The sequence below is a fragment of the Pyrgilauda ruficollis genome, unplaced genomic scaffold (assembly GCF_017590135.1).
Source record: "Pyrgilauda ruficollis isolate IOZ18807 unplaced genomic scaffold, ASM1759013v1 scaffold39, whole genome shotgun sequence".
In the NCBI taxonomy this organism is placed as follows: domain Eukaryota; kingdom Metazoa; phylum Chordata; class Aves; order Passeriformes; family Passeridae; genus Pyrgilauda; species Pyrgilauda ruficollis.
This window is the reverse complement of record NW_024525378.1, coordinates 1,377,519-1,404,993: the sequence shown is the minus strand read 5'-3', so window position 1 is coordinate 1,404,993 and position 27,475 is coordinate 1,377,519. Positions and strand designations below refer to the sequence as shown.

The 27,475-nt window shown below is 39.4% G+C and overlaps 3 protein-coding genes across 4 annotated transcripts in view; 1 reads left to right on the top strand and 2 right to left on the bottom strand.

The window, feature by feature from the left end:
* CTNNAL1 (catenin alpha like 1) overlaps window positions 1-5,447 on the top strand; it is a 56,495-nt gene extending 51,048 nt beyond the window's left edge. Inside the window, exons 13-19 of the mRNA XM_041476576.1 lie at window positions 1,702-1,752; window positions 1,851-2,005; window positions 2,786-2,834; window positions 3,634-3,690; window positions 3,810-3,929; window positions 5,103-5,186; window positions 5,286-5,447. Coding sequence (XP_041332510.1) covers window positions 1,702-1,752; window positions 1,851-2,005; window positions 2,786-2,834; window positions 3,634-3,690; window positions 3,810-3,929; window positions 5,103-5,186; window positions 5,286-5,447 — 678 coding nt within the window. The remainder of the gene's footprint in view (window positions 1-1,701; window positions 1,753-1,850; window positions 2,006-2,785; window positions 2,835-3,633; window positions 3,691-3,809; window positions 3,930-5,102; window positions 5,187-5,285) is intronic.
* Window positions 5,448-6,693: 1,246 nt separating this feature from the next.
* ABITRAM (actin binding transcription modulator) lies at window positions 6,694-11,588 on the bottom strand. The gene is made up of 6 exons (XM_041476577.1): window positions 11,466-11,588; window positions 11,339-11,390; window positions 7,808-7,937; window positions 7,042-7,118; window positions 6,902-6,971; window positions 6,694-6,833 (listed from the first exon to the last, which is right to left on the bottom strand). The coding sequence occupies exons 1-6, from the start codon at window positions 11,527-11,529 to the stop codon at window positions 6,705-6,707; spliced, it is 522 nt and encodes a 173-aa protein (XP_041332511.1). The 5' UTR covers window positions 11,530-11,588; the 3' UTR covers window positions 6,694-6,704.
* A 140-nt stretch (window positions 11,589-11,728) lies between these two features.
* The window catches only part of SLC39A6 (solute carrier family 39 member 6), a 20,921-nt gene continuing 5,174 nt past the window's right edge, over window positions 11,729-27,475 (bottom strand). Inside the window, exons 5-10 of one of the 2 annotated variants that reach the window (XM_041476647.1) lie at window positions 26,322-26,531; window positions 24,625-24,694; window positions 22,992-23,369; window positions 17,660-17,740; window positions 15,205-15,395; window positions 11,729-15,099 (exon numbers count right to left, since the gene is read on the bottom strand). In XM_041476647.1, coding sequence (XP_041332581.1) covers window positions 14,947-15,099; window positions 15,205-15,395; window positions 17,660-17,740; window positions 22,992-23,369; window positions 24,625-24,694; window positions 26,322-26,531 — 1,083 coding nt within the window. In that variant the 3' untranslated portion in view covers window positions 11,729-14,946. The remainder of the gene's footprint in view (window positions 15,100-15,204; window positions 15,396-17,659; window positions 17,741-22,991; window positions 23,370-24,624; window positions 24,695-26,321; window positions 26,532-27,475) is intronic. The other variant, XM_041476648.1, reaches the window with a different exon arrangement.

The window sequence follows — 27,475 nt, the reverse complement described above, 5'->3', positions numbered from 1 at the left end:
ACACCCTAGACCATGCTGTAGATGAGGACCAGAGCAGCAGTGATGATTCATGTGTGTACTTAATGCATATTTTTTCTCTATAGTTTAAAGTGTCAAATCATGTTTTAAAAGCAGAATAATGCATCTACTGATCTGACTTTTAATAATAGTACTATTAAAATAATGCAAGGGAACACTAGAGTAGAGAAAACTGCAAAAACATTCTGAGCTTTCTTTAGTTATTTGTGAATGGAAAAACTTATTTGTTGTAACCAGTGCTGGTTTTCTTGAATACCTTTCCTTGACTCTGCAGCTTAAATATTTGCCATACCTTCGAGACCAAAATTTGTGTTTAGAAATGAATCTAGTTTGGTTTTGTCTTTCTTTCTTCTTTTAAGACACTGCCTTGAAAGCAGCATTTCTGAAATTGCATTTCTAATATGCAGTATAGTCAAATCACTATTAGGAGTTCAGTCCTTTGTGCTATATGTTTCAATATGAGATCAGCATTTCTAATACCTAGGCAGAATTGCAGTGTCTAATCTGGGTAGACATTCATAAGATTCAGAATATTTAAACATTTTTGGATGGGAAAAGAGAAATGGCAGAAAATTAAATTGAGCACTAAATTGCACTAGGAACTTCAGTACGAGTAATTTTGCTCAGATTCTTGAAGTAAGAAATGGAAATGGGACCAGAATCTCATTTCTGATGCTGTTCACAATGAACAGTGTTGTTTCTTGGTGGGCTTTTTTTTTCCCCTGCATGCATAACTGAACCTAATTTGCCCAAGTACTCCCACGAATGAATAGCAGCAGGTTTTTTCCAGAGTTTTTCAGAATCTCAGACAAGGCTCTCAGTTGGGCACTGACATTATCCAGCTTCCTCCTGTGCCTAACACCTCTCCAAGTTATGACACCAACTTTGTACTACTACTACTCTGCAGTCCAGTGGTTTCTGAATGTGGACTGTGCCTCCCATGTCTGGTGGTTTTGCTGTCTTTGCACAGTGACAGCACCAGCACATGAAATTAAAGCCAAGAACAGCAAAGAATTATGAAATAAATTGTGAATTACTGCCTAAGTGTGTCATGCAGTTGGCAAGCACTGCTTTACCAGGTAGTCTACTCACATCAGTGCCACTAATTATTGTTTAATATGAGCTAATATTTGGCTTGCAGCCAGACTTATATTTTGGATAGTTTATGACTTAAAAAAAGAAGGAAACCCATGAAAAGATCAGTGTCAGTATTTGCTTACAGCTGCTTCTCCAGAGTGACACAGAATTATGGGCTGTCTCCTCACACCAGCATTCATATGGGTTGTAACCTACATCAGCTTGCTATTAGCCAAATCAGCATCCCTGTTACATCAGTACCATCACTGACAGAAAAATCAGTGCAGGAGTACTTGCTTCAGACTGTTTAGTCCTGAGTATTATTGAGGATTTACAGGGTGAAGGGTAGAGACTGTACTACATTAGGAAGTGGAACCTGAGAACTGTGGAAGACGTCTTTCCCGTGCAATTTCAGGGCATCTGCACCTGACATTTCAGGACAGGCAGATCAGAACAGGTTCTGAGTGTCTGCTGAGGAGTTTGTTTGAACCTCTGGAACTCTCCTGCAAAGTCTTTCTCTGAATATAGAGCTACCTCTTTAAGATTTGCTAGTAAAATGATTACCAATTCCTTTTATTTAAAAATATTATTTTTTGTTTGAAACAGAAGCATAATGCAAATCTGAAAGCATTAAAGCCAGTCAAACTAGATACCGAGGTAAGATGCCATCATTTTAGTAAAAAAACTCCTTTCATATTTTTATCTTATCTAAAGAAAGTGTTTCTAAGTGCCATAAATATGGTTACCATTTATAGGAACAGGCGAAAATTGCAAAACTTGGATTAGAATTGCATCTGCTAACATCTGATGTGGATTCTGAGACAGAGAAATGGGAGGATCAGGAGAATGAGATTGTGCAACATGGGCAGGGCATGTCAAGTATGGCCTACTCCATGTATTTATTTACCAGGTAATTACACTGCATGTGACAAATTTTGGTCGGAAAAAGAGCATTAACAGTGTTTATAAGAAAGAACAAATTTTCTTTTTCAGGGCATAATAATTGAGACCCATTTAGAAAGGAACTTGAGTCTGTCTGTAGGCTTTATAAATTTTTGTAAATTTCTAAACTGTTTAAAAAACCCCTAGTTTTAAACCCCACTTTATTTTTAAAGGGCTTAACATCTGTTTAATTGGAGGGCATCTATTTAAATGTCTCTTGGGTATGGAAAACATTTTAAGATGTATGTTCATAAATACTTTGAAAATTAAGGGAATTAAAGCACAAGTATATACCTGTAGATGAGAATTACTGATCCTTGCACTGAAAAGTGTTTATCTGAAATCTGCCTGTGCAATGTCAGCTTTCTTACATGAAGAATTTAGGTTTGCTTGGGGTTTTTTTACCAGATTTTTTTTTTTTGTTACCTACTAGTCCAATAATACTCAGTATGCCAGAGATGTGGATTTCTGTGGAAATCTTGTTCAGTGTGGAGTCTTGTTCAGCTTATGAGAACTGAGCCATTGTTAATTCCCCGAGAGTGCTATAGCTACTGAGGTGTTTGTGTAGTATTTTTTAACTCAGTTATTGTGGGTAGTTGTGTCTAGTACCTTCTAAAGACCGATATTTACAGTTCAGTGGTGTGAACTGTAAAATGTTCAGTAGTGAGACTATAATTTTTATAAGTAGCAAGCAAAATAATCGGCAGTCTATAAATGGCATATCTTCTGCTTTTGTTATTTCTCACAGAGGAGAAGGACTTCTGAAAACTACTCAAGATTTATTTCATCAGGCAGAGGTAATGTATTTTTAACAAAATAGGATGTAGACACTCTGAGTGAAGCCAAACAGGAACTTCAGTGTCTTGATTCCATACACCTAAGTACAGTGTGCCATGAATTGACTGGCAGCTGTAGACTTTGAGCAGCCTAACTCTGATAGGTATTCTGAAAGTGATACATATTCCCAGTGTTCCAGTAGTAGCTTCAAACAGGATCATTACACTGACAGATTCCAGCTAGGAGCAAGGATAGCAAACTGGCATTATGGCAAATAGACGATTTCAGCACATCTGTAATATTTGTTGTGTCATTCAGCTCAGTCCCTGGTAGTGTTAACAGATAGTAAATCCTAGTCTGAGCAGCAGGATTTTCATGGGAAAGAAAGAAGATGTAAAAACTTGCCCAATGTAAACAGAAGGGCCCAAATGAAGGGATGTGGGATGCTATTTCCAGGATGCATACCTGTGTGTAACAGGAGACTGGTTACCTTTGAAAGGGCAATAAACAAACAGGGCAGGTGTCATCACAAAACATTTGTGAGCTGCCACGGTGCAAAAAATAATTGGAAGTTGGGGGTTTTGTTTTCTCTAAAGGGAAAGCCTTTAAACTCTGCTTATCTGTGAGGATGGCAGTTTGTAGTGTAGCTTGTTATTTCAGAAGTCACTGCAAACTGCTGACTTGTGAATTGTAGATGTATACAATTATTACAAGTATTTCCTGCTACCTTTTTACTTAAAAGCACACTATTAACCAGGAGGGAAAAAGCCTTACCTTCTGTTGTGATTTGTTCTGTTACATGCTTTCTCCTGCTTTCAGATTTTTGCCACAGAGGGCACAAAGCTTGCTTCAGCTCTTCATGCTCTTTCTGATCAGGTGATGTATCTAATGACATCAGTGACACTGCTTAGAAGTTGCTTGTGCTGTCTTCTCACTTAACTTGATGTTGGAGTCTTTAACACAGAGTTATTTTGTCTTCCTGGACAACCTACCAGGTACGTGATGATGACAAGCCTTTGCTTCTCTTGGAGGCTGAAAAACTCATCTCTATGTGCAAGCAGCTCCAGGCAACAGCTAAAGCTTCTGCTCAGGGTAAAAGTGCTACATTTACAAAGGTAAGGTAAAAAATTATATTTATTTCTCAAAGTAACACCTAACTTGTTTTGAAATAAAATAATTTACTAATTTATGCTCCTGTTAAAATATGGAACTAGGTTGCAGTAGTACTGTAATCCACCAGAATTCCATTCAGATAAACAGGAACTGTAATTAAGTGTACCTCAGTATGCACTTCAGGGATCAAAATTTTAATGACAGTAATATGTATTTGCACCACTGCAATAATTACTGTTATTACTGTTACTGATGCTTAACATAAATGTAACAAATTCCAAATCCCCAACTCCACTACTGAAACACATTTGCTTCTCAGTAGGCAGCATCTACCCTGGACAGCGCAGATTTTTTTCAGATATTAATATTTGCTATAAATATGAATTTACATAGACAGCTGCCATGAAAGTTTCAACACTGTTAACACAAGAAGTAGGTCTGCAAAAATCAGAGGGGATCACTATCCCTGAGCCAGCAGCAATCAGTGTGAGCAAGACCATCTCCATGAAGCTGGATGTTTGTTTGCAATTGGCTGTGGAAAAGGAGTTTCAGTTTTACAGCAGGGTGTGAAACTGGCTGAAGCATGCAAGCCACTCAGAACCAAACTGAGCACTACTCAGTTGGGGCTACTGCATGGTTTGTTTTACACCCTCTAAATTAAATGGGAAATTCAGTCTGTTTGTACAGTGATGTATCAGTACACAGCAGTAACAAGTTCTCAAATTAATACCTGAGGGCTCAGACTTGTGACCTGTGCTGAGTTTAAGATTTAAGACAACTTTCAATGTAACAACAAACTAAGGCTTCAATGATGCATGGCTCTCTAAATCATGCTGGCAAGAGGAAAAACATGAAGAATTGTGATGATTCATGCTTAGATCATAACAGCTCCTTTCTAAGAGACTTCTGTTACTGTTTAATATAATATTATTAGTAGTTCATTCTCTTGGGATGTGTCTGCTCAAGTTGTGCTTAACAGAAGGGATGCTCTTGTTTTACATTACTATACAGAGAAGTTTAAAAAAAAGTAGGCAAACCCATTTGATTAGGAGGTATTTTAACAGGAAAAGTATTACTTAACCCATCTCAAAACAGATCATCTCATGCGAAAAAACAACTGCCTAACACAAGTACTGAGTAATAGGTATTACTCTACTATTAATTGTCTTGTTTAGGTTGATGCATGCATTCTGAAAACAAGGAATGTGATGACCTTGTTATGTCAACTTCTTCCACTTTGCTGCAAATTACTGAGAAAGGTGAGTACTAGCATATTCTGCACTATTTAAAACTTGTGGGGGTTGTTTGCTTGGGTCGGTCGGTTGTTTTTAAGAAATCTTTTTTATATACATACACAGAATAAAGCGGGAAATGGTTGTCTTAAGCCTGCTCCACCATGGAAAGAAGACAGAATACGAACTGGTACAAATGCACGTACTCCAGAAAGAAGAGTGGAGACATTTGGCATCAAGTCTTTAGAAAATCATGTAACAAACATGACGTTTTTAGAGAGCAAGTAATCATAGCACTGAGAAATGCAGGAATTCCCATTTGAAAATAATACTTGCTGAAGTTTCAATACTGCTTTCATTTGTGGAAAGTCAAGCCAGGTTAATTTGATATAAAACTGTTGACCTTTGTCACATCTAATAGATGTCCCATTACTTAGCCATTAAAACACAAGCTAGTCTAAATGTTCTGTATTTTTATAATGTGAATGCCTTTCCTATGCTTGCTATTGATACCGATTTTGTAATTAATGCTTCTGAATGTCTTAATGGATGTGTCAACCCAAAGATGCTGCTAACAGACATTTTACATAAAGACCCCTGTGCTGCCTACACTACATGCAACACTACTGCTGAAGTCTGTAAACTCATCTCTGGCCTATTTCAGTCTATGTATTTGATAAAGCAGAATCAGGAATATAGTCTGAAAGGCTGTGGCCTGAAGCACTGAAATGATACCTTAGTTACAGGTTATACCTGCAATGAAGTAGCTATAGGGGAAAAAAAAACCCCTCTTTCAAGAGATGCACCTCTGAATTTTAATCTTGACATGATTCATCTCCACAAAAAGTGTATTTCTAAGTGATTAATAGTTCTGACTCAAACCCTTTTTCTTTTACTCTATTTGTAGATGGCAGTTGTTGCTTTCTTTTTTATTAGAACTTACTGAGCAGAACTTGAGTTGCCTGTAGAACCACTGAAGTATTATGCAGACTTGACATTATGCCATTTAAAGCTGAAGAAAATAGATACTGATTATTACAAAACTCTGTACAAAGGGCATTATTTGACTTCAGGATACCATGAAAATACAACTTGGTGTAAAATACATGTTTTCAAGTTCATCTTCTCTTTGTACAGGCTTTTGTTGCATTCTTATTTTCCATTCACCTGTGTCAAACTCCATATTGTATTAGTTTAGCTCAATTACATGACAGCTCAATGCTATGATTTTTCTATATGTACTATGCTTGCATTAAGCAGAAGCAAAGCTGATTGTGGAACATAAATAATCTCCAACATGTCATTCTGAGCTTATTTAAAAACCTGTAGTGATAGAATTCAGAGGAAAAGAAAAATTTTATGTAAAGTTTTTACAGAAATTTTAATATACAAACTATTTGAACTGGTTTATTCTTTTACGAATCAAGGAGTTTAGTTCCACTTTTAAAAAACTGGCACTGGACCTTTTCCATACTATAAAACTCACAGTGTACAATAAAAGTCACTTATTTAGTATCAAACACAGAAGGAAGTGTAGAATTGATTTCATGAAGCAGAACTGCGGCGTTTCATCAAGACTTCCTCGTACTCCTTTTGCGTCAGAAGTCCCTGAGTTATACTCTTGCTTTCTTCAAATTTGGGTAGAACCACTGCAATGTACCCCTCAGTTGATGGCTAAAAAGCAAGACTGAAGTTAGCAGTGAAATAAAAGCTGAAAAATAAAGAACAAGAAAGTGTCTTACCTTTTCTTGCAGAAGAGCAGGATTACTAAGGATGTTCTCATTCACTTCAATCAGCCGCCCTCGTATGCAACTGCAAAAGTGTTCAGATCCTGTAGATGTGTGGGGTATGTCAAGGTAAGAAAAAATGGGAAAAACCTTACCTGTAAATGGTGTATTCCTCTCCATCTGATGAAGATATCCTGCACAGAGGGGCAAGTTCTGTTAAAAACTGAGCTCCCTGCATTTGAAAAACAAATAAACATGTCTGTAGTTTTAATTACACAAGACCTGTAGAAGTATTACCATCAGCAGTGTCTAAAAGGAAGGACGTGTGATAGTTACGGGTCATTCCAAGTTCCAGAGCTGTGCTTCCCTACAGAAGGGAAGATGCCAACTTAGTTATGTGCACAAATCAAACAGAAGCTTGTTACAAGCTTACAGATTTAGTGATAATTAAGTTTCCTGCAGACTAGCAAACTTGTACTTTGATGAGACTGAAGTCAGGGGAGAGAGGAGAGGAACAGCACCATTGATTTTGGTGTAAGCAAGTTAAACTGCACCTTCAAAAACCCACCGCGCTGAACTGGCCCATCTACTATCTAGTCTCCGAATCCTTCACATCTTGGAAATAAATTTTTATTATTTCAGGGATGTTTATGTCCTCTGTACACTACCAAAAAAAATTACTGGAAGCAAGTGTGTTTGACCAACACTAGAAACCAGCAGTGCTGTAGGAGCACTGCAAGACCCTGGCTGGGCCAGGCAAACAGGCACCTCTTAAGAAAGTTTAAATTGTTCAAGTGCAGAGAGGCTGGTTTTAAGGGAAATACAAAAGTAACCTGCTGGGTTTCTCTCCAAGAAAGGATGGCAAGATCTCAGGCAGTGTGAGAGATTAAAATGAAAACTAAGGAAATCAAAAAGTCATACCCTTTTTGACTTCCCAGAGACTTTATTCTGAAGTCTGCTACAGTTTGCACTGATTTGGTAATTAATGTTTTTAATTGTTTTCCCACTTTGAAGAAGAGGGTGGGCTTCTGCCAAGGTGGAGACACAGATTCTGCAAAAAAAAAAATAAAAATAATTATTTCACTGTAGTTGTAAGAAGCCACAGCTTTGTGCTCTAAGCATGTCCCACAACCTTCTCTGCCTATCTTGTTTGACACCTGCTGTACCAAACTGAACAAAAATGGCATTCTGACCTAAAGCCACTCCCATGGAAAATGCCTCATTTTGAGATACCAGACTGGAATGTCAAAAGCCCTATACTGCTTATTGAAAGAAAACCACTGCTTTTAAATAAGCCAGTGCTGTTCTATCTGTTGTGCCCCATGAGAGCATGGTTGGTCCATTTCAGCCGGCAGCTGAAGTAGGTACTCAGGTTAAGATAAACAAGTAAAGCTCGGTGTACTTTTGTTACAAAAAAACCCACAAAGGAGTGTTTCTCAACAGCTAAAGGCCCTACGCAGTGAGGAATCCGGAGGAATCCTTTGCTGATCTGGGCCTTAGTTAACTTGCTGCTTACATTTCATTTTTGCTAATGGAGGGTTATTTCTTACCATGACACTGGACAGCTTGAGATGAGCCCAGCTGAAGAGACTAGGCCTGCCTGGCCTAGAACCATGCTTAATGCACAAGCATGAACTTGTCAGTAAACAAAGAGAGTGGAAGCTGTTCTGTCTGAGAGTATAAAACCTACAGCAAGGCACCAGAATCAACGGAAGAGTGACTGCAGAGAAAACCAGGGCACAGAACCAGATCTCTCCCTGTGGATGCTGTATCCACCTCCCCACTCTCCTCCTGGGGAGCTGTGGCTGCACAGCTCCCACAAGAGGGAGCTGGATCCTGGTGAATGCATGCAGCATGTCCTAGCAGCAAAGCTACCTCCCTTCACCCCAGCCTCCTTCTAAGGGGAAGATGATAAATTATCTTTGACTGTCACCTGATGGAGCTGAGACCTCATAAAACAAAAAATCAAGAGACAACTTCACACTGCCTAGAAACAGCAAACTGAACCACAGCCCCATATATAATAATGGTAAAATACTTTACAGAACATCTGGAATCCAAGGGTCCTGATATTTCAGAATTCAAAGGAGCAGAGCAGTCTTCATAGACAATTGAACAAATCAGTGGGATTTAAACTATTTTTTATATCAGACACCTGAGATTAGTAACCTTATATTCAGTATTCAGTACAAATGGAAGGGTGTCCTTCCTTGCTGTTATTTGAAGGTACTCTGGTTTCCCTTTTGAAAGAATAGAGGAAGAACTGCAGGACACTGCCTAGAAACAGCAAACTGAACCACAGCCCCATATATAATAATGGTAAAATACTTTACAGAACATCTGGCTAAGCTGCTGTGGAATCCAAGGGTCCTGATATTTCAGAATTCAAAGGAGCAGAGCAGTCTTCATAGACAATTGAACAAATCAGTGGGATTTAAACTATTGTTTATATCAGACACCTGAGATTAGTAACCTTATATTCAGTATTCAGTACAAATGGAAGGGTGTCCTTCCTTGCTGTTATTTGAAGGTACTCTGGTTTCCCTTTTGAAAGAATAGAGGAAGAACTGCAGGAAAAAGCCACAGAGAAGCTGCAACTCCAAAGGCTGCAGCGAGGTGATGGTTCTGCCCTGTGCCAAGCATATCCTTCCTTTTACTCTGAATTCCTAGAGCAGGCAACTCACTGGGAACACAAATTCTGCCTCACCTTCTTCCCTCAACCCATGAGCCACTGGCCCTGGGTTTTTGTGTGGACAGTAGTTGGGTTCTGTTCTTCCCTCTGGGACTGAACACCCCAGAAATGCTCCTGATGCCCTAACAGGCTGCAGCAGGGGGAGGTCAGGTATGGAAGGACACTCCACATCAGGTACAGGTTGATTGACTCCAAATAACTGGATATCCAGCTACATCCAAGCAGAAGCAAGACACTTTCCTACCTTGTCTTCATCATCTATTAGTGCACAAATGTATAGGAAAAGCAATTAGGTTTTATCTAGAAAAAGCTGAATGTTTGTTCAAACTGAATGATTTCTAAATCAAGTTAAACAGACTCCTTCAAAATGCCATTATGCAAAGGCCTTTTGGAACGTTTCTCTTCTGCTACTGATGATCACAGAATCAATTAGGTTAGAAAAGAGTTCTGAGATCGAGTCCAGCCTATGACCGAACACCACCGTGTCAACTAGAGCATGGCACTGAGCGCCACGTCCGGTCTTTCCATGAACACGCCTAGGGACGGTGTTTGGGGCCCTTTCAGCAGGAAGGGAGCGAGGGCAGCACCTCGGACACCGTGTTGGGGGCCGTCGGGGGGAAGAGGCCAAGCCTCCCTGGAGCAGAAATTAAAGGATGGGGAGGCCGATTTGTCACTCTCCCATCCTCCTATTCAGTATTCAGTACAAATGGAAGGGTGTCCTTCCTTGCTGTAACTGTCACAGCTGTTATTTGAAGGTACTGTGGTTTCCCTTTTGAAAGAACGGAGGAACAACTGCAGGAAAAAAGCCACAGAGAAGCTGCAACTCCAAAGGCTGCAATGAGGTGATGGTTCTGCCCTGTGCCAAGCATATCCTTCCTTTTACTCTGAATTCCTAGAGCACGCAACTCACTGGGAACACAAATTCTGCCTCACCTTCTTCCCTCAACCCATGAGCCACTGGCCCTGGGTTTTTGTGTGGACAGTAGTTGGGTTCTGTTCTTCCCTCTGGGACTGAACACCCCAGAAATGCTCCTGATGCCCTAACAGGCTGCAGCAGGGGGAGGTCAGGTATGGAAGGACACTCCACATCAGGTACAGGTTGATTGACTCCAAATAACTGGATATCCAGCTACATCCAAGCAGAAGCAAGACACTTTCCTACCTTGTCTTCATCATCTATTAGTGCACAAATGTATAGGAAAAGCAATTAGGTTTTATCTAGAAAAAGCTGAATGTTTGTTCAAACTGAAGGATTTCTAAATCAAGTTAAACAGACTCCTTCAAAATGCCATTATGCAAAGGCCTTTTGGAACGTTTCTCTTCTGCTACTGATGATCACAGAATCAATTAGGTTAGAAAAGAGTTCTGAGATCGAGTCCAGCCTATGACCGAACACCACCGTGTCAACTAGAGCATGGCACTGAGCGGCGCGTCCGGTCTTTCCATGAACACGCCTAGGGACGGTGTTTGGGGCCCTTTCAGCAGGAAGGGAGCGAGGGCAGCACCTCGGACACCGCTGAGCAGCACGAGGGGGTGTTGGGGGCCGTCGGGGGGAAGAGGCCAAGCCTCCCTGGAGCAGAAATTAAAGGATGGGGAGGCCGATTTGTCACTCTCCCATCCTCCCACCTTCCCGGTGCTGTGTCCCAGGCCAACCCGGCCTGTCCCGGCTGCGGCAGCGCCCTGGCCGAACGCAGCCCGGGGCCTCCCGAGCGCCGGCACCCGCGGGCAGAGGCGGACCCGGACTCCCGCCGGCCACTCGCCTGTTGGAGTGCTGCAGCACGCAGAAGTCCTCGCACGGCCGCCCCTTCACGTCTGCAAGAAGGGCACAAAGAGGAGTCAGGGCCCCGCCGCCACCCCGGCGCGGCCCGGCCCGGCCCCCGGCGGTACCTGGCTTGTACCAGCGTGTGAAGTAGCGCTCGGCGCCGCCCGGCCCCGCCGCCCCCTCAGCCATGCCCGGCCCGGCCCGGCCCGCCGGCGCGCCGCGATGACGGCGGGAGGGCGGCCCCGGCCCCAGCCCGGCCCTCTCCCCGCCCCGGCACGGGAAACCCGAAGGAAGCACAGTATTTACTACCCGTTGTTTTTTTTTTCTCCAGGCTCTAACGTTTTTCGCCGTATCTGCATCATTGAGAAAAACGCTCAGACGCCTGCGCTTTGGTTCAGTGGTTTATTTTCTCTAGCACACAGCAGTACAGCAACAGCTACAGTGACCATATATACACACACCAGAAACGTACTTTAAATTAAAACAAACAAACAAACAAAAACAACCCACATTCCATTAAAACATCTTTTTGTTTTCTGCTCGTGGAAAACAGAACGACCCAGTTTTCTCACAGATTTTAACTGCACTGGTGTCTCCGTTCAGGCAGCAGGAGGGCCTCTGTGAATTCTATTTCAGCCTTTGAACTCACAGCCTGGGCTCTGTTTTTTATACACATAAAGGAGTTGCATTCCCACAGCACACGTGGCATCACATTTAGGCACAAAGGATGCAGAGAAACCGTACCAGCACCTGATCCCCACAGGCCAGGCAGGGGAGAACTTGGAGAACCTCCACACCTTTGCTCTGACTCCTGCTGCCCAAAGTAACATGACACCTCTTCTGTACAAACACAGGCCAAAACCATTAGAATGTTACAGAAAAAACCCAAACCAAAATAGATTCCAGCACTGTTTGCCTATTCTGTTTACCTGCATCTAGCACAGGCACTAAAGGCAGCACAAAAATTAGTAACAGCAAAAAAATTAAGGTCTGTACCATTATTACGCTACAGACAGATACACAAAGCAGACACTTGCATTTATTATCCAGAGTAGCCAGGCACATTAAAAACTGCTGCAGAAAAATATACACATAAAAATAAAGGGCTACTTAGAGGCTCTGCCCCACCAGTTTGCCAAACCTTGAGTATTTCCAACATGAGTACACTGCAACAGATGCAGATTCTACTTTGTAAGGCCAACAAAGATAAACAACAACAACAACAACTCAAAACAAACAAAAAGAACAACCAACATTTTGTCATCCTGCTGATACAAAACTACAGCAAGTTTTAGTCTGTAGCCTTCTCAGTTATCAATCTGGACAGCTGCCTGTCATGGATGTTTCTCCATCAATGACTGAAGAGCACTGAATGGGTGGAATATGTTTGTGTACAGGATAGAGACATTTCTGCCCACATGCTCTAAAGGCAATTAATTTTTTTTATTCCTAAATTAGCAATGGGTTTTGATACGTGGATATTTTAATGTCAGTCAAGTACATCATAAGCCAGCCAAGAACCCACTGGAAACACGGAAATTTATATTTGTAGATTTAGTCATTAATCTTAAAATCCCTTGAACAACAGTAGGCTACCTGCCCCCTTCCCGTGTCATATCCAGACAAAAGAAATCCAGCTGAACTGGCAGCTACTATGGCTGTACGCCAACAGAAACCAGCAGTGAAAAATTCAAAGCAAACTGAGCTCATCCAAGTCTGAAATGCCTCAGGCCTAGAGAGATGCCTGATTTCTGTAGCAGCCAGGATTGTGGTGCAGAAAGTGGAAGCCCCACAGGCTGAAGTGCACTGTATTTATGGAGTTTTCCCACACCACAGGTAAAAAACCATGCCCAAGCCCTAAAAAGCCCGCTAGGACACAGGGATGCATTAGGAGAGCTGGAGGAAGCACACCTTTCTCAACCCCTGGCTTCCAAGGAGGCACAGAACAGGATTTCATCACTGTGAGCAAAACGTAAATATCAACTATTGCTAACCTGAGGAAAGGCTGAAGGAAGAGACGCTAACAGTCCACTGGCTGCAAAAACTCATGTGGCACCCATTTCTCAACTCCTAAAAGATCCTCAAACCTCTCAATTAATTGAAAACATCTATTTCTGAGGTGATAGAATGGTTGCTGGCTTTCATTGTATGACAGACCAACAAATTGTTTTAACCTGTCATACACGGTATTACCAAACATTTATCTTGTTGTTCAAGCTTTTTATTCAGCTGATGATTTGAAGCAGTGGATCAGAAATAGGTTCTAATTGTTTTATTTCTGGGATTTTTACAGCTAGCTAGTTAGATAGCATAATTCTGTTATTTATTCATCATTAAAGAACTTTGACATGTTCACCTTCCCTGCTAATGCAGAATTTATTTTGCTGTTGTTTTTTTCAACCTTCTTCCTTCACAAGGAAGGTGAAACATATTAAGGGGTGGTTAAACATATTAAGACTGTAGGCTTAAACTACATACTTAAGCATACACTTATCTTTAACACCTTGCTTCTCTAGATATGTTACCAAAGAAATTTTCTTATTTTGGGTTTCTCAGCTTTAGTTCTTGTAAAAAATATAGCACAGGTTTGTGTGCAATCACACTGAACTAGAAGTAGGCAGCTCTCCCACTCAGCTCATTTTCCCAAAGTAAATCAACACTTTACTTCAGGAAGCTTTTGTAGGAAATGACTGTTTATCTCAGCCTGTAGCACTCCTCCTCCTTGATATCAAACAGGCTTTAATACACCTTTGTCACTTCAGGCAGTGTAAGTGGGATACAGCACTGCTTTTAAAGTCTTTTTGATGGAATTCTTAAAGCTTTTTGGCAATTTAAGAGCTGGACTTTTGTTGCTAATTTGAGAAACCAGTGAAGAGCATCTCATATCAGAATGGATGAAACAAGTTAAACATTTGATGTAAACACTTAGAACATGGTTTTACATCAATTTGTTTGGAGTAGAAACCAACTGGAATAAGACACAGGAATCCACAAGCTACTGAGAGAACCAGCACCACCACAAAGGATGGAATAGACTTACCTGCCTTTCTGTATAAACCAGCTGGATGCAGAAGAGGTGAGTTTTTAACAATAAACACATGCTAACCACTACATGTCTTGTTCTTGTTTTACTTTGCTCACTGTGCTTTGTATCCACTGATTTGAATTGTGCTAAAATAAAAACCACTGTTGTTTTACCTCTTTAAACCAGCACAACCACTGAAGTAAAAAACATTACATATAATTGACAGTAAATAAATTCAGTAAAAAAACAACCTAACCCCTCAAACAATACAGACAATAAAAATAATACAGATTTGGCCATGTTTTACTAAGTACCACTTTCCAAGTACCATAAGCAATGCTAAATCCCAAGTAAAAAAAAACAAAAACACAAAAACAAACAAACAAACAAAACACCAACAAACCCCAAACTTTACAGTGTTCCTTTCTATCAGGCAAGAAGGGAGGGAAGTACAAAACAACAAAGCACACCAACAAAAATATCTAGTCTACATCAAATGTACCTTTCCAATAAGGAAATTCGTAGAAAAAAACCCCTACCACTTATAATTTAACACCAAGGTGTCTTCCTGGCAACCAGGATTACAAGTTTATGCTGAATACAATCTTATGTTCAAATACTGAGATAAGCAGCATTATCCCAAACCCCAGGAGAATCCCAGCATTCTGTAACAGGAAGTATCCCCACCGGCTACATCCATGGTCACTGGCATCGTTGTGGAGCATTTCAGGTACCTAAACAAACAAGGAGGTGTTAAATACCTTCAAAAGAAACACTTGCTTCAAATCATTAATTCTTAAGGTGTGTTATACAAAATTCAAGTAGGTGTAGGCACTTACCATATCCACAAGAGCCACATACATGAACAAGCCAGCAGTAAGTGCAAATATCCACATTGAAACGTTGTCTGCATAATGACCAATAAGGATCCCAGTCGCCATACCAAGATAGGCCAGCATAGCTGACAGAGCATTATAAAGCACAGCTTGCTTGACAGTCATACCAGCTTTTAGAAGGACAGCAAAATCTCCTATAAAAGGGAAAAAAAATAGCCAAGGCAGAGTTTTCATTCTTGGGTAAGTACTGCAGTGCTGTCTTATTTACAGTTCTCTTACTTACAGGATTACTAAGCTACTTTTATGCTGTTGTTTGCCTTATTTTTTTTTGCCTTCATAAAATCAGAAATCACTGAGAGACAAATTTAAAGGGTGCACATGAACAACAACACACTAGCAAATACTGTAAGTTTATAACTTTAAAGTCTTTGCCTGAGAGCATTGTCCAATCACTCCTTGAACGCTCAGCCTTGGTGCTGTGACCACTTCCCTGGGGAGCCTGTTCCAGTGCCCAACCACCCTCAGGGTGAAAAACCTTTTCCCAATATCCAACCTAAACCTTCCTGACACAACTTCAGGCCATTCCCTTGGGTCCTGTCACACAACAGAAGAGATGGGTGCCTGCCCCTTGTCTTCCCCTCATGAGAAAGTTGTGGAGTGCAATGAGGTCTCCCCTCAGTCTCCTCCAGGCTGAACAGACCAAGTGACCTCAGCTGCTCTTCAAATGGGTTCCCCTCAAGGCCCTTCCCCATCTCTGTACCCCTCCTTTGGATGGTCTCTAATAGCTTCATATCCTCAAGCAGTTGGAATTTAAACCAACACTGTAAAATGCTGCAGTACCTGATATGCCTGAGTGTTCCTACAGTAAAATATTCCCACTCAGTTGCATATTCCATTTTTTATCCTGTAACTGCTCCTTGTACTTTTAATCTGTTTTATAAATTTAAAGTGATTTCTTTATTAATTTCTGTAAATGATCCTTATTTTTACTTGACGGAATGATAGACCACCAGCCAGAAACAGATTTTCTGTAATTCAGAAAATATTTTTTCTAAACCAGAGTAATATAAGCTTATTATCTGAAAATAAAATGGGTTCTTTTATAAGTTATCTCCAGTTAAAGTAAACAAAAGCGATTTTCAAAGCTGATTTGAGTAATTTATTACAACAGCTTTTCCTACAAGCTATTTCAATTAAGATGAACTGGTATATTAAAAAACATTGTTTAGTATTAACAACAATGGTACAATTTTATTCCCAGCTAACCTCAACTAGTCCCATTTTTTTTAATGTTCCTATAGCACTTCATGTCCTCTAGTAAAGAAGGTATTTTCTATCAAGTTTTCTGTTCTGATTAAAGAAGTATGATTTAAATTTTAAAAGATTTTTGCTATTTCTAAAACCAAGAGAACAGATGAATCTAGAATTATCAGGTTCCTAAGATGAATTTACTTCCTATATTTGAAGTAACAACATTTAGTATGTGTAATTAATGCAAGTTCCATGATTAGTATGAACAAGACTCAGTGTTCCTCCCAACCCACAAAATCAGGTATATTTTCTCCACAATAACATATTTCTGTATAACATTACTGTACAAATATATCAAACTGTTTATATAGAGAGAGTTTAACATTTACACATACTGATTTACAAGCTCCATTAAATGAAACTGAATGTTCTTCCCTCTGGGGAATTAAACCTTAAAAAAAGTGAAAGCAAACTCTTCTTTCTTTATTCTACACACCAAGTGTGTGACTGTGACCATGACAGCTGAGAAATAAACACCAGTTGCACATCCAAAACGATTTGACAACTGGAAAGATCAGCTTTGTCTCAAGTTCAACTAAGCACATCCATCCTGTTCTCACCAGCTGCCCTTCAAAAGGGCCAAATACTCAACTCATATTGTAAGACACGACAATAATCTCTCATGGGACTATGCACAAATTTAAATCACTTGAGCTTGAAAGACAAACTGTTTCCAGAAAGATTTCCAAGTAGTTTCAAGTTTAATTTAGAGCTACAGCAGTCCTTTGCAAGACTTAATGAAAAAGCAGCAAATGTTATGCGGAAAGTACTTTGACTAATCGTGACCTTCCTTTTAGCAGCACAAGCACGAGAATAAAATTAAGGAGAGATGTGAGAAAAGCAAATTCTGTCATGCATTCTCCTGCAATTTACAACTTATGTTACATACAAGGAGAATAAAAACTACAACTAAAGTAGACAGAAAAAGCTGTAACTGCAAGAGACAGTTTTAACCAGAGTAGCTGAAATATTTAGATTTTTAAACTATTAATTCAATTTAGAAATGGTTAAACGGTCTTTAAGTAAATCAGAAGTATCACTGAATAGAGAACCTGACACAGATAAAGTTGTCTGATCAAATTTTTTTTCTCCCACATGTCCCTGTAAGTACATACACATGCAGCATATGGAAATGCTGGGGTCTTACCTAGCTCATGAGGTAATTCATGGCAAAATACAGCCACAGAAGTGCTTAAACCACTAGATAACCCTTCAGTAAAGGCTGCTCCTGTGAAGAGACAGGAAAAAAAAAAAGGCAAACAAAACATTACTACATATTCAGACATCAAGTGCAGAAGAACTGTTGCACATGCTTGTGTCATATTAGGACATATATTTCACTCAAATTTTTCTTTCTGGAAGCATTTAAACTTTAACTGAACAGTTGTTTATGATCCTTAAGTCACAAAATTCTTCTTCAGAATCTTGCTGTTAAAGTAAATCACGTTTCATTATCTTATTTCTGAACTAAGCCAAATACATTCCAACATCACAACCCTTCCCAAAAAAATGCAATAAATGGAAATACCATCAAAAAATACTTTTTTTTTTTTTAAAGACACAAAGGGAACAAAGCAGCTCAACTGCACCTGAGAGTCAGACACCTTAAGAAAGGAAAGTCAGGACAACAGTAAGAGGCTACAAAACCAACAGAGACAGATCAACTTCTAAGCAGCTTGCTTTAAGGTAAATACCACAGCAGGTTGCTTTTAAGTGGAGAAAAAAAGCCCCAAAACCACAAAAACCCCTTAAACTTGTCCAACAGTCCTCATCATTCTTGTCTTCTCTGCTCCTCCTGTTGGCTTGCCATTTTTCTCCTTTGCCAGTAGCTCAGGAGGATGCAGCACACTGCAGAGCTGCAGCACAGCTCACACACAGCATGTCAAGTCCCCAGCTGCATGGAGAGCCTCTCCAAGGGCGCACAGCCACATCCAGCTTCCTCTTCAGCTGCTACCAGGAGCCTGCCAGCAAACAAGATGCTGCCAACAAGCAAAGAGGCACAAAGCCATGTCACAGTGGCTGGCACACAGTGGACCAGGAAGCACTACAATGGCAATGACTCCACTGGAGACAATCCCTTCCTTTCACTGGGGAAGCTACACGCTGACCTAACTCTTGAGGGAGACACGGCTATCCAGGTCTTCAAGTGCAAGAGATGACTGATGTTCCTCCCTGAAGTGATGACAGCAGCTGCTGTCATCCCATTAGGTCTGGGATGTGTGCTGTGGCTTCCAGGCAAGAGGATGCAGGATGTGGTGAGCAGGCACCTTTGTGTAACAAACGGGATCGAGAGAGTCTTCAGAAGAAGCTCTACAGAGGCAAAAGGCAAAGCCCAGTAGACTACAGAGGAAGGCAAGACCAAAGTAGCCCTGGAACAGGAAACATGAACTCTGAGATGAGTAACATTTGAAAACAGTGAAGTCTGGCAACAGGAAGAATCTTCTGTCCCCACTGCAGCTCACTGACCTGAAGAACGTGGGCATGACCCTTGCAGCAGCAAGAGGATAAGTGAGTCCTGCTTTGCCCAGCAGTTCAGTACATCAGATTAGAAGTACAAAATGAAAGGAAAGATTTTTTTTTAGTGATAGGAGATTCCCTCCCATGCAAGACAAAGACAGACCTGCTGACCTGTTGCCAAGGCAAGTCCATCGGTTGCAAAGAGCCTGCCTGAATGATGCTGTGGAGACACCACCAAAGCTTGTCTAGCCTGTCATGGATACATACCATGCCTACAGGGACAGAATAAAATTCACTTTGGGTTTTTTTTGGCTACCTTCATAAAGGGTTGACCACAGAGAGCTCCAGTATAAAAGTATGTGTGAATTGTGGTTCCATTCGTCTGTTCAGTCTCTTGGTCAATCAGAGTAACACTAGGAATAAGGTTACAAATCATCTAACCAAGGAAAGGTGATGGATAAGCCTGCCTATGAACATAGGACATCACCATTCACACAAGGAGTCTTCAGCTGTGGAGGTAACAGTGCTGGGCACACAAACCAGGATGTTCCTTAATTGCATTGGTAATGGTTTCCTACTATAGATGACACAAAAGCCAACCAGGATTAGCATTGTAAACTGACCTGCTGCTCAAAAACAAGGAAAAACTGATGACAAATAGAGAAAAAAATGACATCTTGTGAGCATGAGGTAACTGAGTTCAGGACACAGGAGGAGGCTGGAAGATGAAGAAGCAAAATTAAGACTCTAGACTTTAATGAAGCAGACTTTGACTTATTTAAGGAATTGCAGTGTAGGGAATCAGTCAGAAGAGATAATGCCCAGAAGGGGTGGCCAGTTTGTAGAGCACAGAGATACACAAACAAACAAGCCTGTTTGTGCAGGAACACTTGCAGAAGATGTGCCCAGCTAAGCAGTGTGTCCTAGTAAATTAAGATTCAAAAAGGAAGCATACAAGAAAGAGGAAAAAAAGACTGGCAACTTAGCAAAGAAGCTAAAAGCAGTGGAACAAAAGGGAGGAAGACCAAAGCCCAACTTGATCTAAAACTAACAAGACTCCAAGGATAACAAGAAACAGTTCTACAAGAATGTTAGCTGAGAAACAGAGTTTATGAAAAATTCACAACTGTTGATAACTGAGGAAGGGAAACAAGCAGTAGACATAACAAGAGGCAAAGCACCAGCTCACCCTTCATCTCAGTCTTTGTCAACAAAGCCAGATCCCAGCTCCATTCCATTCCGGAAAGAGACAACAAACCACAGAAGCAACAGTTCAGAGAAATGCAGAAAAATCTGGAAATGCTCAGGTGCATCCCAGGATGGGACTCACCTGAGGGTACTGACAGAGTTACTAGCATGACTAAAAAGCTGCTGTCAATCATGTGTGGAAAACCATGGCTATAGAAGGCCCCACTGGAACTCTGGGAAAAGGATAACATTATTCCCATCTTTAAGAAAGGGCTCAGGAGTGGTCAATGTCATCTCAGTTTCTGAAAAGATCACGTGGAATATCTTCTTAAAATCCCTCTCCAAAAGCTGCATCCAGCTTGAGGAAATAATTGATCATAGAGATGGTAAGTACAACAGAACTTTAGTAGGATTTCTGACACTATCTTCTACAGCAGTCTTATCTGGGCAAAGAGGAAATATGGGCTTGCACGCTGACTGGACTGCTGGGCCAACAGGGCTTGGTGGCTGGTAACAAACAGAGCTCATCAGGACAAAAACTGCAACCCATTTTCTTCAGTATCTGCACTAATGATCTGGATAAAACAGATGACACCAACGGCAAATTTAGGGGAAAGCAGGGAGAAAGTAAGGGCTGCGGTGACACACGAAGCACTAGAACTTTAGACAAGACCATAGCGAACTTAATTCTTATGAAGTTCAAAGAGAAAAAATAAGAAGTAATTAAAGTACAAGCTTAAAGATCAAGAATATTTCTTTTTACTTTTTCACTGCTAAAAAGAAGTCCTGACATGTTAACAAATTGAAGATGAAATTAATATATCTGGCATTATCCCCTCTCAAGACGCTGATTAATCTTAAAATGTATTTTTAAGACATGACTTCTCTCAAAAGCTGAAGAAAAAAAAATATCTATGCAAGACTAGTATAAAAATAGTGTTCTGCATTTTACTTATTTAGTTGTAATTACACATAAAAGTTCAAATCACAGATGATCCTTTTGCACAAATGAGTCAGATGTAACAGTTCCACGCCTTAATAAAAAAATAAGCACTTTTAAATCTTGTTCCTACATAATTAGCACAGCAGATTTGAGGAAAAAAGTAACTGATGGAACTTATGAATAACAAATCACATGAAGTGAATGAACTTAAATGAAGGGTTATGCTGGCTAAAGTTATCTTTACAGAATCGTGCACATCTTCTTTAAAATACAGATTAACTATTACACAAGTAGCACTGGCATTTTCACAACACCAAATGGATGTTTTCCCATAATACTTTTAAAGACATACAGAACTGAAAGAAACCCATATTTCCATTAGCCTGAACAAGCTACACAGCAGGACTTCTGAAAGCTATTGCTCTCACTTGTTTAATAAGCTTTTATTAACCTTTCTCATACTTTTCCCTTCATAACTATAAAGTCATAGCTTCTTCCCAAATCTCCCTAATGCCAAGAGGTAATTGATTCTGAGTCATTTGTATGCAAATCTTCCTTCTACCATATTTTTCACTACTGATCCGCTCAAAAATTTACATTTCATGCTTCAACTTTCATCAAAAATGAGATTAAATCAGAAAGTCTCTTTTCACATTACACTTTGAATTGACTGAATCTGAACAACTGCAAATATTGCTGTGAGAAAATAGTTATTATTGGGTTTCCTTTTCAAACAAGAATGAATTTTTTTCTACAATAAAATTTACAGAAAGACTGATACTGCTGAACTGCCTCCAGTATGCTAAACAGCCTGGAAATGAATCCAATACCTGTAAAGATTAGTCTTAAACACAAGAGTCAAGATCTGGAAAGATTAGCTTAAGTACTGAAGATTATTGATTTGACTTCACTTTCTGTGACTTACTTTAACCTTTTAAATTCAATATACCTGTAATCTAGTTCTCCCCCTAATAAAAACATGAGAGAGTTCCCAAACCTGACCTCCCACAGAGAAGTCCAAAACAAAATATTCAATCTACTATTTTTGTGATAAAGAAATATTTTCGCTGAAGCATTATCAAGAAAGATTGAGCAACTACACGCATTAAGGGAAAAATAGGGGCATGAACTAAGCAGAAACAAAAAGATAAATGTTTTGTTTACAAGTAAAATAACTGTTTATACCTCTTCAACTTTTTAAAAAATGGACTATTATGCTCAACTTTAGGAACAAGGTTTTGAGTATAGTATGACCACTGTTTCAGAAAACAAAACTTTCAGGCTACAACAGACTGAAACCAGAGCCTCATCTCCCTATCCATCAGTGCTCTGGAGGAACACTGACATGTAACCAGGGCCCAGTTACAGGCAGGCAGGCAGACATGCCAAGTATAGAACCTGACCCTGCTGCATCACAAGAGAAGATGAAAGAGAAAAATAAGTAAATCAAGCAATGGTGCCAGTGGCCTGATGGAAGTGAAAAAACCACAGTTACTTTGTTAAACAATACAAGCTTGTCCTAAAAACAATTAAAATTTAAAAAAATTGCTCAGCATTTGCAGGCACCAACTCAATCTTAAATATTTTTGTAAGCCTAGCTTTAGTTTTGAAACACGTTAGCTTTAACTCTCCAAAAGCAGGAAATGAAACTCAGTTTATGGATTTTCTAAAGAAACACAGCTGCAAACACATAATTTCTGTTTCATATATCACTTACCTCCAAGTTGTTAAGCTGGAGATTTTTCTCACTTATTAAGATGATGGGCTCAAAAAAAAGTTTAGACTTTAAAGATCCTCTGCTAATTAGCTACGTCCCTAACAGAGGTAAGAGACAGCTAGAAGACTTCACTGCCTTCACATCCAAGGCTGCAGCACCCGAGTTAGCACTTACCAATTGCCAGTCCATCACTAAAATTGTGCAGTCCATCTCCCATGATCACCATCCAGGCCAGAGTCGCTATCCCTGCGTCCTTCAGCTCTTCGCGCGAGTAGCGCTGACTGTGACTGTGGGGATGATGGTTCTGGTGGTGATGGTGGTGCAGAATGTGATGGTAGTCGTGGTGATGGTGACTTAGATGATCTGTCTGTCCTAGAGTATCATGCAAGTGAGAATGGCATTTGTTTCTACAGCCCCTGGACACATATTCGTTGTCAACCTCCTCTTGATGAGAATGAGCTATCATCACTTCTTCTTCCTCTTGTACAGTTGGCTGCTGAGAAATGAAGGTTGATGGATCTTGAGAGTCTGTCCCTAGATAACCCTCAGGCCCTGTTACAAAAACCCAGAGTACAATGTTACACATTTTTAAAATCACCTAAGAAGCAAAGACACAATAAACAGTCTGGCTATGTGAAGCAGAAAATAAGTTTAGAAGTTGAGACTGATAATCTAATTCCATGAACCAGAAGATTTTTTGGAAATATTTCCACAACTTATTCAGATTTTAGAGATAATTCCCAATAGCTCAAAATAAGTAAAACTTTTAGTTTCTGTCCCCTACTGCTGAAGCAGCCCTTACATTATGGACAAAAATGCTTCCTAAAAGGCAAAAAATCTTTTCTTCTAAGACTCACTGCAATTTAAACAACAGCAAAAGGCCCCAAGTCCCAGTTTCACAGCATGGAGACTGTTAGTTCAATTGTTTCAGAAAAAAACAAGTATCTGAGAAGCATGTGCCATTTAGTTATCTCAGGGCTGAAGAAAAAGGACACAAAGAGATTGTGTTATAGATAATTTTGGAAACGCCTATATTTCAAAATAAATACAAGCACTTAACACCTGGAAAATAAACACTAAAAAACAAAAGTCATCAATATAGACCATGAAATACGCTCATATAAACATTGCTGACACAACACAGTTGGTTCTTTTAACTAATTGCTGAAACCTGAAAATTCTTCCTCTGCAATTAAATGAATAAATATAATTTTTTTTTCTACATTACAGACAAGTATTTCATTAGTTATAAAATTACTCTGGAAAACAGAACATCTCTTTTATCAACAACAGCTAACAAGTAACTAGTCTGGTGTGTTTTGGCTTAAAGCATGATCTTGGGGATAACATGGTCATTTGCACTCCTGAATGCTGAACTTCAGGTATTGTCTACAATTTTGTAATATTACCCTTATAAACAGATAATCAAACTAACAAAAGCTAGAAATCTAAATAATGAGTCATGCATATAACATCCAGCAGTGTAAAGAGAAGTGTAGAAACTGTAGCTGTATTGCAACTTTCACAGAAAGACTTCAAATTCTGCTGCTAAATCCAGAATTAAAAGGCTTAAAGTTCCAAAACTGCAAATTCACTACTTCTAACCCATTGATCCTTTTCAAAGAAAGCAGCAAATATACCTAGTGCTCCACATATCAGCAGACAGACAGGTTTTGCTTTGAAAATAATTCAAATAGGCAGTGATCCAACCTACAGTAAGAAGCAGATCTACGAGCTGCCATCAATCAGGTGTTTTTTAAACAGTGCTGCCACAAAGCAACAACTGTGTGATATTAATGAGACTTACGATCATCCGTATCCAACTTTTCTTCATTTGCTGAAAACTTCTTACTTTCTCCATCATCTTCATTTTTTTTCTTATTCCAAAAGAAAACACTGCAGTTATGAATATTTTACTTATTTTTCAGGATATACATGAGCAACATTATATTCACAACATTTATGCAGCCTGCACAGAAAGAGGACAACATGGAAGCCACATAAAAAGTGCAGAAGAGGAATAATAGAAACCTATTAAAGTAAGATGACAAAGGTTCCTCAGGTTCCATAGGAGGGGACAAAAAACACAACAAAACAAAACAAAGAAGATGATAAACAAACAAAACAACCCACACACACAAATGCCCTACAGATTTTTCACAAGAAATAAGCAGAAGGTTTTCATCTGAGAAGTTAAATGCATCAAATGGTGACTAATTTATTCCACTAATTCTTTTCTATCAAAGAAAATAATTATTTATTTTCTACATGTCAATATAATGTTTTTTAATAATGTCCAGAAGGAAAACGAAGTAAGATCTCTCCTCCTTGCCCACTGAGGTCTGTATCACAACAATTTATGATTAGTGACTCAATATCTAGGAAGGCATAATTAGTCTAACAGGAAATCCATTCCTTATGGTTGGGAGGAGACAAAATTCTTGCTTTGCTTCATGTTCTTTCCTGTCAAACAAATTTAACTAGAGATAGGGAAATCTCTCAGTTAGTTTAGCTTCAGTATAAACCACATCCTCCCATGATCAAAGAGCTTACATTGCATCTTCCCCTTAATGACCAATTTAATGAGAAAACTAAACAGAGATTATCAGTCTTTGAGGTAGCCTAGCAATTAGCTATTTTTAAACTAAGTAATTAGCATTTACTAACTTTCTTCAAGCAAGGCTTAGGATTGGTTGGAACCCGATGACCTTTAAGATACCTTCCAACTCAAACCACTCCATGATTCTATTGTACCACCAACTTCTGCTTAATTTTTCTTACTGAGTCAATTTTGATATCATTCTTTATTCCTGGCTACACAGGTCTTTAAAGAACTGTTACAAGTAATTGGCAAGTTACCAACACTAATGACCTGCCAAAATTCAGTTATTTATCTTACCCATAAAAATCAACATAACAATCTGAGAGCTGCAGTTTTGGTGGAGAGAAGGGAAAGCACCAAAGGACTTGACAGACTGTTTCCTCATGGAATGCTATTCCATAAAGTCACTTTCTAGAGCATACTTGGATGCTTATTTATGTAAGCACTTACTGCCAACCCTTACCTGTCTGCTAAAGTGCCCTCCTTAATAACAATACAATAACTGTACAATGCAAACTTATTGCATCCAGGATTGGAATTAAAATAATAATAAAAAAAACCCAGTTCAGATGGTTACAAATGTCTCAAGACATCAGAAGGAAGTCAGTAATGAAGTGAGTTCTTAAATCACACTGTTAAAACTAAAGATGCAACTGGACATCTTATTAAACAATTCGCTGCAATGTCAAACCCTACACTATATTGTCTGATTATGGAAATAGCAAAGAACCCTTAATAAAAGGTTTATAAGTGTATGTGTCCCTAATAAAAATGACATTCTAACACTAATCCAGTCAGCCATTGCTATGAAATAGAAAGATATATGATGTTCATGGGAGATTTTTTAGTAAGTGTTTTCAGAAATGTAACACAATAGAGCTTCAGAGTAATAGTCTCCCTACCTTTTTCTTCTTGTCTTTAAATTGTTTTATTAAAGTGATCAAATGCTCCACTAGAAACATAAAGTACAAGCCTCCAAGTGCTGTAAGCCCTTTCCATGTAGAATCCAGGTAAGCATTCTCCTCTGTACTTTGAAAAACAAGATGTTTGTACATAGAACTTTTTTGGTCAAGCAGAGGCTTTTCGTGGTGATGGTGATGGTTTCCATGAGACTAAGGGGAGAACAAAAAGGGGAAAGTAATTTTATTCAAAAAAAATGTAATGAAAGAAACATAAAAAGTATTCTTCATATAATTTTCCTCATGTCTGGAGTCCAGACTTGACAATTTTCACAGGGCAAACACTCTGCTTACAGATTCAAACAATTACAAATTAATCCCTTGATTGGAAATTTGTTGATAGGAAGAAACATTGCAAGGACTGAGAACAGCCTGGCACTGACCCACTCAATGAAGCTGCATGGACACTGCTCAATCCAAGGTGTACAGCTGTCCCCACACAAACTCCTGACACCATCAAGGAATCCACATTTTAAGCAGTGGTCACAGCCAGAACACCAGTTAGCTTCCCATCTAAGAAAACTCATAGATGTAAAACAATTTTTTGTACAAGGAAGTTGGCTGTAATTTCTTTCTTTAAAGAAAGTCTGATACTTTCCCTGTCCTTACTGGATACAGGTATGATCAGAAATAAAAAACCTTTTTGCATATCTCATTCACACGTGTTTTGATTTACATCACCTTACACAGCAAATGAAAAATTAACTGAAGGGAAGAAGAACTACCTGGTGGATTACAGGCAGGACTGGGAAACTACAGAATCTGCAGTCACTTTTATCCATTTTATTTGGAAGCTGAAACAAGTTACTTTTGTGGGGGGAAAATGTCTGTTTAAGAACCTCAAGAAAGGCAGAAATTTAGCAATCATATTCCCATTTAATTGTCTCTATTACATGACAGCAATTCCAAAATCTATCAAGTAGTATTTTCTCCAGGACTTCAGAAATGATAGAATCTAGTTAAAAAAAAAAAAATCACAATGGGTAAGCCATCAACATAAGTGGCTTGTGACAAAAAATAGTTGATTATTCATTTCACATTTAAATTGTTCAGTGAGCAATTTCCACAATCTCTAAAGTCCATTAAACTGGGGGGGG

What these genes read in the sequence shown, in the direction of transcription:
- ABITRAM (XM_041476577.1), bottom strand. Translation starts at nt 11,529, where the DNA reads ATGGCTGAGGGGGCGGCGGGGCCGGGCGGCGCCGAGCGCTACTTCACA. An exon ending in TCTCTGGGAAGTCAAAAAGG is followed by an intron (nt 7,119 to 7,807) that starts GTATGACTTTTT and finishes TTTCAAATGCAG; the next exon opens with GGAGCTCAGTTTTTAACAGA. An exon ending in GAGGAATACACCATTTACAG is followed by an intron (nt 6,972 to 7,041) that starts GTAAGGTTTTTC and finishes ACACTTTTGCAG; the next exon opens with TTGCATACGAGGGCGGCTGA.